The following is a 13,212-nucleotide window of genomic DNA, read 5'->3' as shown; positions in this document are numbered from 1 at the left end:
TAGAATGATTGGACATTTAGCACATACATGCCATACTTCAAAATATTTTACTCAAATGTTCTAAGAAAATAAGAAACTTTGAGTTGAGGCTTATGAAGTTCATACTATGGATGCATCTAATAGATTTAATTAGTATTGATGGTTTAGAAGCTTATATGAATGACAAAATCTCTAATAATAAATCAAATTATTGCCTTACATGAAGCATGTTAGGATTATATTTGGTTGCGATTAATTAATAAATTCATTCAAACAACATGTAAATTTTTATATGATGATTCTCTAACTATCTTGTATGATGATAATAGCGCTTGTATTACATAGAAGCAAATTGATTTCATTAAAGGGGATAGGACAAAGCATATTGATCCAAAGTATTTTAGTTGTATCCATGTCTTAGTTACTGATCAAATACTTAAAATCAAGAAAATTGAATATGCAATTAACCTTGCTGATCTCATCACCAAAGCTCTTCCTTTGTACAACCAGCACTTACTTACTTATGGTATTGGCATGCGGAGACTTGCTTTTCTAGAGTAAGAAAATTAATGAACTCTTGAGATAGTGTTGTACTCTTTTTCCTTCATCTATGGTTTTGCTCTTAAATATAATAAGGTTTTTCTAGATAAGGTTTTAATGAGGCAGCAGTTGCTGATCTTATAAGATTACAAAAAAGTATAGATCATAATTCTATACATATAAATATTATGACGAGTAAGGAGGAGTATTGAGAGCATTAAATATAATTGACAATTTCCATACTATTTATTGTAGTGTATAGTATTTAATGTAGCTGTAGTATTTGGAATGTAGTGAGGAGATACTATTTATCTTGTCCCCTTCTTTTCAAATAAAGGATATAATCCTATCAATAAACTCACTTCTTATTTGTATGTATTTACATATGTGGGCATATTACTTCTTGCTACTATTGTCTCTCTTTTTCTAAAACATTCTTAACAATATGCACACATATGTAAACACACACATAAAAAGTGAGTTTATTGATAGGGCTATATCTTTTATACAAAGAAAAGGGGAGAAGATAAATAATATCTCCCCACTACATTCCAAACACTATAGCTATAATAAATATTGTAGACTACAATGAGTAGCATTGAGAGTACAAGTGACATTTAATGCTCTCAACAGAAAGCAAGCAAAGCAAACAAGAGTGATGTCAATACGATGCTTGACAACAATCTCGCCAATCAAGATTGTAGAAAAATAGTGGAAAAGCTGCCTCTCTCACTAGGAGTTGCCTGAAAACCCTAATTGGTGACATCCTTCTACTCTTTTCTTTTTCCTTCATTCCAAATTAGAATGCCATGTGATATGATATGCCAAAAAAATGTGATTAAATCTTTTTTGATTCTCTCTTATTATTATTGAATATTTATTTTGAACATTCTAAAGAAACAAAAACCATCATTGATTGGCTATGTATTTCATTGTTTTTATTATTGAATTTTTGTTTTGAAAATTTTGGATAAATAAAAACCATAATTGATTAGCTATATATTTCATTGTTTTCATCAAAAGTGAAGCAATAAATCAAATTTTGATCAATCAAATATCAAAATCTGCTTGCTTTTGCTGTAGATTGCTAAGAGTAGCATTGTGAGATCACTAGGCATGGAACTCCCAACAAATCAATAAACTAAGAAATATTTGCCATTGGCCACCTTTTTGTGGCTAGCTGCATGGGTTTCTACTAGTATATATATATATATATATATATATATATATATATTTGATTCATTTGTTTGGTCGTAATATGTTTAAATAATATTTTATTTATTTTATATTTAAATGATGTGGATTTGATTTTATATCTTATACAAACAAAGTCATGAAAAAAATATATAAGTAATAAAAGACACACAAAATTTATGATTGTTACTATTGTGTCATGACTACACCCTTCTAATGTAGGACATTGGAAATTTTGTCCTACCATAGTGAAGTATAGGACACAACTTGTCTTACTTGTTTTATATTAGACTTCATATATGACATAATTGAATGTGAATAGAGAATGTGAATGTAAATAGAGCTACATAAATAAGAGGGGCAACTTTGGATTGAAACCTTGATAAGTACTTTCTGTTGTCTCAAAAATTGCAGTACTAAGTTTTATTTTTTAAAAATAAAAATAAAAAAACCTTATTTTCTCAATATAAGATACAGTTTTTAATGATTTCAAGACAATCATTTTACATTAATAAAATCATCTTTCATTAGAATTGGCAGATAATGGAAAAATACAAAGCTTGGTATGAAGTTTTATATTTGAAATGATTTCTGTAGAAATCACAACTCTTAATAACTTTTAAAACTATTTGAATATAAGAAAAACATTAAAAATATTTAAAATACATGTTGAAAAATCATGTAATGTATCTCTTTTGATAAAAATGACAATTAAATAACAAGTTGTTGTTTAGACAAAATTTATGTAAACAAATTAGGATTTTGTTTACATCCAAACAAATTATTTTGAAATCAATCAATCTTTTAAAGCCATAGAATCAATGCAAAATGTTATAATCAACCACCCAAAGTGATGGTACTCATAGGAAAAATAATAATATAAAGACTCCAAGCCTGTGACTTGTTTATTGCAATTTGCTTATTGATTCATTTCTTACATATGTTTTTCCTCTTTTATTTCTTTTCACCTTTTGTGATTGTAAATTTGATCAATTCAATCCCATTGCACAAATTTTAGATTTCATGGTAATTAATTTTTAGTTGAGTTTGCTACTGAATTGACATTACCTTATCCAAAGCAACATCCCTGAAAGTAATTCAACTATCACCATATTGATGAATTGCTCATTGTTGACAACATAACCGAGTGAAAGCTCATCCTAAAATTCTTCACAATCTTTCACATCAGTTTCTGGGCACAAGACAATTGCAGCCGCGCTTTGCTATACCAGTTAAGGTCAATTTTTTCTAATCTACCTAGAAAAATACAAAGATAGTTCCACTTTACCAATTTTTTTTTTTTTTTTTTTTTTTTTTTGTGAAACATCAGAGAATCATTATCTCCGTGCTAGATTTTCCTTCAGGCAGAGCTGGAAATTCTTTATTGTGGGCCAATTCACCTAAGGTTTCGTTCTTAATTTCTTAAGCTAATGCCAAATTAGCTTTAAAAAAGATTTCAGCAAAAAAAAAACTGATGTTTCGATCTTTATTTCTTAATAAAATGTTAAGCCAGCGCTGCCACGACAAATACTTGCTATCAGTCTGCGCCTCAGAAGGATAGATATTCTGTTACGTCGAATTGATCAGCAAGCGGCGGGCTATGATCTAGTAGCACGATTGGGTTACCTAAGAAAAGCTCGGCAAATCAATCTGTAATTGATCCACTAAAGAGAAGGAGATCGAATGAAATCAGTGTTAGTCAGCCGAAGCATAAATTGGCAAATGGAAGTCTATGGTACACAATTGGATTGTTTTAAGCTAGGATTTCAATCTGCAGTTGTCTCTAGCTTGAATGAGAACTGCTTCCGTTTGGCATTGTGTTCCAGATCAGCTCGAACTCTTCACCCAAGGGGAGGTTCAGCTCTGATATCTCCATGAGAGAGGCGCTCGCAGTTACTTTGACATGGGCAGCAGCAAGTCGGCCATTCACGCGCACACTGAACGGTTGAGACTGCACACCAAGCACGGACACAGTCTTGATCACGAGCCCCTGATCAATGGCGTAGTCCGGCTGGGTCACAATCGATCGAAGAACGTAATGCCCATCGGTGCGACTTGCCTCCAGCTTGATGTGGGAAGCGCGCCTTTCAGTGATGTCCATGGTGGGCTGGATGTCGTCATCCAGGAAGATGTGTCCCGTGGCGTATTCGCGATCGCTGCCTTGACACACAATCGAATAAGGTGCGGCACAGAACTCAGCGAAGTCGGAGGCGGGCGCGAATACCACCAGGAGGGAGAAGGGCGTCTTCCTAGCGGCCGTGGTCGTCATGGCAAAGTCCTGCATTGGGATAATTGAACCTTGGCGAATGTGGACATTGATCGTGTCCATGGGTGCTGGAAGGTGCTCCCAGACTCCGTGGTCCACGGCGCGGATCATTTTAGAAGTGTCAAAGAGGTTGTACCAAATTCCTTTCGGGAAGTAAGCGTGCACCGAGGTTTCGCCACGCTCCAGGACCGGGGAGACGAGGATTGAACTTCCGAGAAGGAATTGGGTGTCAATGGTCCACGTCTCGGCGTCTTCTGGATACTCGAAGAAGAGGGGTCGCGCCACCGGGGCACCACTTTGGTGCGCCTCGTACAGCAGCGTGTAGAAGAAGGGCAGGAGGCGGTACCGCCAGTTGAAGACGTTAGACGCCGTCTCCGTGACGGACTTCCAGAGATAAATCTCCTGGGGGCCTGTGTGGATGTCGGAGTGAGAGCGGGCGAAGGGGTAGAATGCGCCAACCTGAGACCAGCGCTGGCAAAGCTCCTCGTTTGTCTCGAAATAGAACCCGCATATATCGGCGCCCACCATGGGCACTCCGAATAGGCCAGAATTCAGGAGATTGGCGATCGAGTATTTCATATCGGTCCATGTCGCACCATTATCACCGGTCCAATGTGCAGAGTGTGAACCAGAGCCCACGAAGCATGACCGGGACAACACGAACGGCCGCTTCTTTGATATCTGCATTCCGAAATTTCACATTTGAGTGTACACAGCACATTCTAATTTACAAATATGGAAAGAACGAATGTCATCTACTAACTGCAAGCACTGCAAGTCCACAAACCTTCTTCAGGGCATTGTAAGTGGCGAGCGCTTCCGTCATGCCGTAAATATTGTGAGTATCGTAAATTCGACTGCCATCGTAGTGCTCAGCAGTCATAGCCACAGTGTTCTTGTAAATTGGCAACTTGTTTGCATAGCCATTGATCGCGTAGGGTGGGTTGTCCCAGCGTGTGAGCACATCTGGGTGGTTGTCGCAAGTCATGCAGCAGACGTCGATGATGGTACATTTCACAGCAGGATCGTACCAACAGTTGGATCCACCGCAGAAGTTCGCGGGCTCATTCATGTCAAGCCACAGACCATCATACGGAACAGTCTTTTGAAACTCTTCCAGCTCCTTGGTCCACCAGTCGAGCGCGTTGGGATGCAGAAAGTCAGGAATGTGGGTGAATCCCGGCCATACCTGGGCAATGTAATAACCATCCCCAGTTCCATTCTTGAGGTACACTCCAAGCTCTCGACCTCGTGTGAATGTTGCATAGTTCTCATCAATTTTGATTCCTGTCGATGCAAGTGCCAGCAGTCACGTAAGCATCGGCAGATTCTATGAATTCATCAACACTCTAGAAGCCCGTGCCACGATGTTACAGTGAAGGAGCAGTCATATGATTGATTGGCTGATTGCGTACCTGGGTCGATGATCATGACGAACTTCTGGTCCCGCTCGTGAAGACCTTTCACGAAACTGCGCACTCTCTCTTCGGGATAGTGGTCCGGGTGCAAGGTGAAGTCTCTGTACCCGTCCATGTGGTCAATGTCGGACCAAATCGATTCAACAGGGAAATTGATGGCTTCATATTTCGCCATCACTGTCTCCAGCTCACCTATATCCTTGTACCCATAGCGAGATTGATGGAAACCTATTCCAATTTCAATCGACACTCAGTCAATCGAGACTTATTCCTTTCATCAGTAAACCCGCCACCTAATCCGAAACCACTATGCAATACAAAATTTGAAGGAATGCAATTCATAGGAAAAGCCCTACCGAGAGACCAGTAGGGCATCGGTGCAGGGCGCCCGACGAGCCGCGTGTATTGGTCGACCACTGCCATTGGCGACGGTCCAGCAAAGAAGTAGAAGTCAAACACGCCGCCTATCACTCTGAAAGTGAGCGAATCCCCCTTCTTGTACTCAACGTCCATGCCATTGGAATTCAGGAGTAGCACACCATGTGCTGTCCCGCCCTTCCGCATATCCAGTACGAAAGGATACATGCTATACAAAGGCATATCCACGTTCCAGCTACCGATATCCGTCGCCCACAAGGTGTAAGTCCGTCCCTGTGAGAGGCGCATTCCATCCGGACTAGTGGACTCACCAAGTCCGTAGAGGTATGAGTTTTGTGGCAAACGGGTAGAAATCTCCAGGTATTGATCCTTGAACACCATAGAGTTGAAGGCGTGCGGGCTGCCCTCGGCTTCTGGAAGTGTGTTGAACAGAATCTCTCCATTGGATCTCCGAATGATGGCGAAACTGAAAGGGTCCTTAGTCCAAATGATTTTGAGCGGATGAGAGGAAATCGCATAGCTCTCGTGCGCTAGCGTGAAGGAGCTCTCGGAGACCTGAATCGATGCAGTGGACTGCCCAACGCTGACATGCTGCACGCGATCGCGCGGGATAAGAGAGTCAGGAATTTCCCACCGCGGGCGGAATGCATCAGTGATGTGAACGTGCACACGGCCGCCTTCCTCATACCTGGTAACCATAGAAGAACAATCAAGCAATGTCTTTGACGTATTCTATCTGATTTCACCACTGCACAAGCGAAACGGTTGCCGAAACAATAACAGAAGGACAAGTTCCAAATAATACGTCACAATAAGAAGTGAAGTGTCAGAAAAAACCCCTTGCACTAAGCCATAAAAACTACCTGGCAATAAGTCTGAGGTCTTCCAAGTCGGGTCCGTAAGTCGCACACCCACTGATTAGCTTGAGGTGGGCCGCGATCCCGCTTCCATCCGCAAGCTCGTTGATTTCGATCACACGGTATCCTGCGCTGTTGAGGTCCTCGGTAGCAGAGACCATCGAACACACCAGGGTAAGCAGAAACAACGCCCACCCCAAAGCCATGACCTTCAGCATCTTCCCGGATCCGGCCTCACGAGAGCGATGTAGGAGGATTGCCCACACTATTGATCATGAAAAAGTTAGCGATTAAACCAATACTCAGGAACCGTGAACAAAACATTAAAAGTTTCGGACTGCTGGACAGTTGGCTCCTTCACATCTTACGGTACTCAATACAAGCTGTTTCGGTAACTCACATCTGTACCCCACGTGGAAATGAGAACATACTGATCTGTAAACCATAACGAATTGGATTGGTACAAGTGCGCTAGTAGGTACTGGAGTTCAAGTGTGTTCTGAGGGGAGGGTGAGGGCAGGATTTGGGAAGGAAGGAGGTTGGGATTCTCTCACAGGCGTATCATGCCATGCGGATAGATGGTACCACGTGTACCATCTTGGAACTTCGAATCCGGTAGTCATTATCAAATGCCTATCCAACATAACAGCCTCCTGTGTACGATGAATTGCTCCATCATTAATTCGTGTTAGCACGTAACCTATGTTGCTAATCAAGTTAGCAAAAACTGTGACTCAACAGAAGGCGAGTAGCTCCAACTACGATCTACAATGAAGCCAGAATCTATGATCTCTGTTACGACAGAGTAATCCTAAGAAATAATGGGTGGCTTAAGGATGTGCATGGAGACTAAATGATCCTCAATAGCTGCGGCATTCGGAATACACAAGGAAATTTACGACTCTAGCCAACAAGGACAAGAACGGTCTCCGGTAGGATTCATTACAAATCGAAGCTATATTGTAACCAAACGAAGTCAGCAGCAGTTCTCTTATGGTTTGAAAATACAGAAGCTCACAATAAACAAGAGAGTTCACTAAAATCTTTGAAAATGAAGTCGACATTACAGCTGCGGCCACAGTCGGAGAGGCAAAACATTTTAAGCACGGTAGCAAAGAAAGATGTCAGCCTGCGGTATGTGAATTACTCCTGGCTCCACGCAAGCCAGTGTAAAAACACGATTTTCACGAAGGGAGCAAGGGGACATTGTCACGAGAACAGCAACACCATCCTCCGGAATTACACATTCAGGTCCACAATGCAAACAGAGAAAATCAAAGAGAAGAAGTTCGCGTCTCCGGAAGGCCAAGACAATCACTGTGGAATGTGCATAAAATCAAGCTTAACATTCGTAATGGAGGTTTGGGCAGTAAGTAGACAGCCGAGGGGCGAAGTCTGAGATCGTTGGCTTACCAAGGGACAAGTGATAGCTCAGAAGGTGGTCGAAATAAGTAAGCATACAGTAATTGGCGGTAAGGCTGAGGAGATTTTCTTCCCGCGGCACCACACTCGCAGCCTCAACAGAGGCAAGTCAGAATCAAAAGCGCCGAGAAATCAGCTGACCATTAGTCCTCCATCCTGACTCTTGAAGTCATGGCGGAAAAGCTTTAACTCCCTTGTGTAAACGCAAATGGAGATGTTGCAAACTGTGCGAAATGAGCACAGGGTCGAAGCAATAGCGGCGCTTGAATGAAACAGAGATGAAATGAAGCAGTGATGGCGAAGTGGGAATCTCCACAGGTTGCCAACAAGTTTACAGTACTCCGCAATGACCTTGAATACTGCGTGACACGTGAAAGCGCAAAACTGTGGCTCAATCAAGAATGGCTCAAAAGCGAACTAGTGCTTTTTTAGCGTAATTCTACACAAAAACCGATTCGTGGACTTAATTGAGTCGTCGAATGTGAACCTAGTTTTTGTTTCCTAATTACACTGCTGCCACTTACAAACCTCCACAAGTCTTCTCGGTAAACAACAACAGGGGACGACAGTCGTCACCTCGCGAATGTTTGAGTCTCTCTCTCTCCCTCTCTCTCTCTCTTTCTCTCAAAGGTTCGTGAACACAACAGGATCGCGAGCTTCACCGACTAAGATACAGCAATGATCTTTATGACATGAATTCCTCTACACTGCGCGGATGAAGGCCCAAAGAACAAAGAAAACTGTGTCTACTTGCACCGTTTCACCAATGCAAGCCTCGCCACTTATAAATGCTCACTCCTCGTGAACTCCCCGACAAGAAAATACGACGACATACGAGAGAGGTAAAATTCCCCCGAGTTCCAGAGACTTCCGACCCTGGAATGCCCAACGACAAGGTCGGAAAAAAGTTGGTGGTTTCCGATCCCAACTCTCAAACCGGGAGTGAAACTGCCTCCGAACTCGTTGATGCTCGGGGTGACCAGGGGCCAAACGCTGAGTGTGACCCGTCAAAAAAGCTACTCTGATACAGAAACGGCACTGCCTCGCCTGGTGAGAAGCATGCATAGTAAAAAAGAAACGGGGCGGAAACAAACCCGTTTGGTATGGTTCCCGGTCCAAGAAGAAACGAAGCGCGTGAGGATGCAGTGCAGAGCATGCTCACTGTCATGGACGGACGGACGTCAGATCCTTGCCTACTCCTCTATGGATGGACCTGGGATCATCATTTGTCATGACCGCACGATTACGAGCGGGTAGTGTGTTGGCGACATCGTTGCCGTTGGATGGCAACGGGAGCCCCATGCAGTGACACCGTATTGCGGCATAGATGTGCAGAAGGCGGCCGGGCTGGGGACGCATGGTGGGCTCTTCGACCAAGGCGAGACCCCTCTACGGGTATGTGGGACCCGCACCGTCCCGAACCTGGTAGTTGGAGAATTTGTGTAGTAAAAGAGAGAAGGCGGGGAGGGTTGCTAAGATGACGGGTGGAAGCGAATCCGGCCCAGAAGGAAGCGATGGACGGGCGATGGAATCTTAATATCCTTTGTTACCCCCATGACCTCTCTCTCTCTCTCGCTCGCCCTTTGCCTTTCCCTTTCCCACTGCTGTTCTCTCGGTGATAGCATCCGTGTCTAGGGAACATGTTCCCATCTAAATCCTCGCGTTGGGGAACCGTGTTCGATGTACATTTGACTCATCTGCTCGGTTCTTGCGGAAGCTATGGAAAGCGGAGACTCATGAAGAAATCAACAAATCACATTCTCTTTGTTGATGTAGTCGTGGATGCTGGTACTGGAAGGAATTTTTCAAAACACCTTAAACGTAAACTTAACTGGTAGATTATTTTAGTTGCTTTTTTTTGTGACGTACGAGGTGTTTTCTAACAGACACTACTGGAGAGTATAAGTATTGTGGCTGCAATGTATGTCACGTCAATTCTTATTTAGAATAGGTGATAATTGTGTTTCAAATTGATTTTCTAAGTCTCATGTTGAATACATGGAGAGAACTCTTGGTTTATTCCGAACAGTATTGGAAATGTTTCGCTTATTTATAATGTGTCATTAGATTCTCAAGTACATGGCAATGAATATACTATGTCTGTGTGAGAACATGATTAGTAACACATATACAATGTTTTTTTATTACTGGTTCAATCAAAATCTAAAAAAAACCGGTTTGCCAAACTTTGGGATGTGATGATAGATTATTTTAATGACAGTTAGTTGAAACATGTTTTGGTGTTTTTGAAAAAAGAATTTAAGAATGAGAGCTCATCAATTTGTTGAATAACGTCACAAAACCCGACCTTTTACCAAATAATAACCAAACACTAGATTTTTATATACTATTGTACATGATTAACACAGAGTGTGGATTGGCACTGGGAATATACATGAAAGATTCAAAAATAAAAAATAAAAAATAAAAAACACAGAGGACTTTGTTCAATTGAAAATTATTTCATCAATGCTTCAGGGACAAGGTGGACTGAAAAGCTTGGAGACATCAGCTGACAATTAGTCCTTCATTCTGATGTTGAAGTCACGGCGGAAAAGCTTCAACTCCCTTGTGTAAACACATACGTTGCTAACTGTGCTGAATGAGCACAGAGTCGAAGAGGTAGCGGAGCTGTAGTGAAATGGAGACGGAATGAACCGATGATGACGAACTGAGGATCATAGATTGTCAACGAATTTACAGTACACTGTAATGACCTGAGTCACGGCGTGATATGTGACAGCTCAAAACTGTGGCTCGATCAAGAATGGCTCTAAAGCGAACTAGTGCCACTTTTGCGTAATTCTACACCGAAACTGATTCGTTGACTCTGTGTAGCTGTCGAATGTACAGTCAGTCCCCTGCACTGCTGCCACAAACAAACCTTCACAAGATCTCTCGGTAAACAACATCAAGGGACTACTGTCACCCCGCGGAAGTCCGAGACTCGCTCAAAGTCCATGACCACAACTGGATCGCGAATTTCACTAACTAAAATACAGCAAGGGTCCCTGTAACATGAATTCTTCAACTCTGCGCGGATGAAGGCACAGAGCGCCCAAAAAACTGTCTACTTGTACCTTTTCATCAACGCACACATTTCCACTTATGATCCTCTCTCTCGTGATATCCAGAAGAAGAAATTCTGAGCACGATTCTAGGGGGTAAAATTCCACTGAGTTCCAGAGGCTTCGGCGCCTAGACTGCCCGACAGAAAGGTCCGAAAAAAGTCGGTCAGTTTTCCTATCCAACTCTGTACCTTCGGGGGTGAAACCCGCTCTAGACTCGTTTTTAGACTGCCACGAACAAGGCTGACCGAGGATGAACGGTGAGCGAGACCCGTGAAGGCTGCTCCGATGGAGAAAAAGGCACCGCCAAGCTGGAGGAAACCATGAAATGTAGTCAAAAAGGGTACGGGACAGGGGGGGGAACCCGCTGAGTGTAGTGCGGGTTCCGGTCAAAGAACGGAAATTGCGATGCATGACAGAATGGACGTCAGAGCTCGAATATCGAGCGCCGTCTGGCAGACCGATCTACTATGGCTGCACAATCAAGGGATGGCGATTGTGAGAGCTGCAACGTGGCGCGAGATTGCCACATGGCGACAACGAGGAGTGAGCATGGAGGTGGAGGACGGTGGTGACGAGTGGAGATGTCGCATGTATTGTCTGTAGCATGACCTATGGCCGCGGCGATGTGGACTCGCGGCTGTTGATGCTACAACTGGTAGTTGGAGAATGGCAGAAAGGAAAATGGGGGCGGAGGGGCACCTGGTTCCCATTCGCCCCCTCCCGCTTGGGAACGGAGTTCCCTGCCTGTCGTATTGCCTGCCTGGTCCCTCCCTCCCTCACGGTTCGTTCATGAGCACTCTCTCACTCTCACTCGTTCACTCACTCTCTCGCCCCATTCATATTTAGAGTGGAGGGGGGGTCTCGAATAGATGACCAAGTAGGGAACGAACTCATCATTCATGCAAAAATTGACCATAGTCGAACTTGGACTACTATTAGATATTAAAAAGTACTCATATAGAAAAAAATAAAAATAAAAATAAATATACCATGAACATATTTTAAGTCCCTACAAATTATCAAATATATATATATATATATATATATATATATATATATATATCAGAGTAATATAATGAGTCACATATTCTATAATTTTATTTTATTTTTTTATCTATTACCATCTTTAAGTAAGAAGTACTTTATTAAATGTATACTTCATTTTATTAGCAAGTGAAGAAGAAAATTAAATTTTGAGGATGATAAAAATCTTAAATTTACAATTCAAATGCTAGAGTGTTGAAAACATTTGGAATATTAATAATAATAACAACAATAATCTTACTTTTCAATGTGCTTCTATAGCCATTACTTAAACCAACCATTATGTCACTACGTCAATATATATATATATATATATATATATATATCTATGGTATGTTCAGGAATAAAAATAAAAATAAAACTGTAGGAAATTTTAAAATTGTACTATGCAAATAATATCAACAAAATAGCTTTTAGATAGTGGTTTATTGTCAAGACTTGCATAAAATGGAGGAAAGGGTGTCTTGAAGAATATTAGTAGAATGATTATATATATATATATATATATATATATATATATATCTTGGCCATGTTATTTGATTTTAATATGCTAATTTAGAGGATTTTTTATATAAACAAATTAAAAACTTGATTTTTTATTTTATTTTTATAATTATAAAAGTCGTAATAATAGTTAAAATTGGTCCAATAATTAAACACCTACAAGTCAAAGTGTGGCTTTGTGAGTATCAAGTACAACCTCGTAATAAATAACTTTGGTACTAATTTAAAGAAAAAAATATGCCTAAGTCTTGGTTATATCAATAAAAGTTTAAAAAATTAAAATACATTTTTAAATGACCACCTTTTAAAGATATTTAAATGTCTAATATTTAAAAATTTACAGAAATGAGCTCAATTGTACCAAGAAATCATGTTTTCATTTTTAATTGTATGAACATCTTTTTCTATAATGATTATTTTTAATTTTTTAAAATATAAAATATTCTAAAAGCTTCTATAATCTTCTACTAAGTTTTGAAAGAATTCATGGGAAATTCTCAAGAATAATGAGATATTATAATCTTTGAAAATATTTTTCT

At 41.0% G+C, this 13,212-nt stretch overlaps 1 protein-coding gene across 1 annotated transcript; it reads right to left on the bottom strand.

The window, feature by feature from the left end:
- Positions 1–3,167: 3,167 nt before the first annotated feature.
- LOC112289055 (alpha-xylosidase 1) lies at positions 3,168–8,995 on the bottom strand. Its single transcript, XM_024533990.3, has 6 exons — positions 8,046–8,995; positions 6,639–6,897; positions 5,754–6,463; positions 5,395–5,625; positions 4,767–5,266; positions 3,168–4,660 (listed from the first exon to the last, which is right to left on the bottom strand). The coding sequence occupies exons 1-6, from the start codon at positions 8,089–8,091 to the stop codon at positions 3,497–3,499; spliced, it is 2,910 nt and encodes a 969-aa protein (XP_024389758.1). The 5' UTR covers positions 8,092–8,995; the 3' UTR covers positions 3,168–3,496.
- Positions 8,996–13,212: the final 4,217 nt, after the last annotated feature.

This window comes from Physcomitrium patens, chromosome 11 (genome assembly GCF_059467195.1).
Source record: "Physcomitrium patens ecotype Gransden chromosome 11, ASM5946719v1, whole genome shotgun sequence".
NCBI classification, from domain to species: domain Eukaryota; kingdom Viridiplantae; phylum Streptophyta; class Bryopsida; order Funariales; family Funariaceae; genus Physcomitrium; species Physcomitrium patens.
This window is presented reverse-complemented; position numbering and strand designations above follow the sequence as displayed.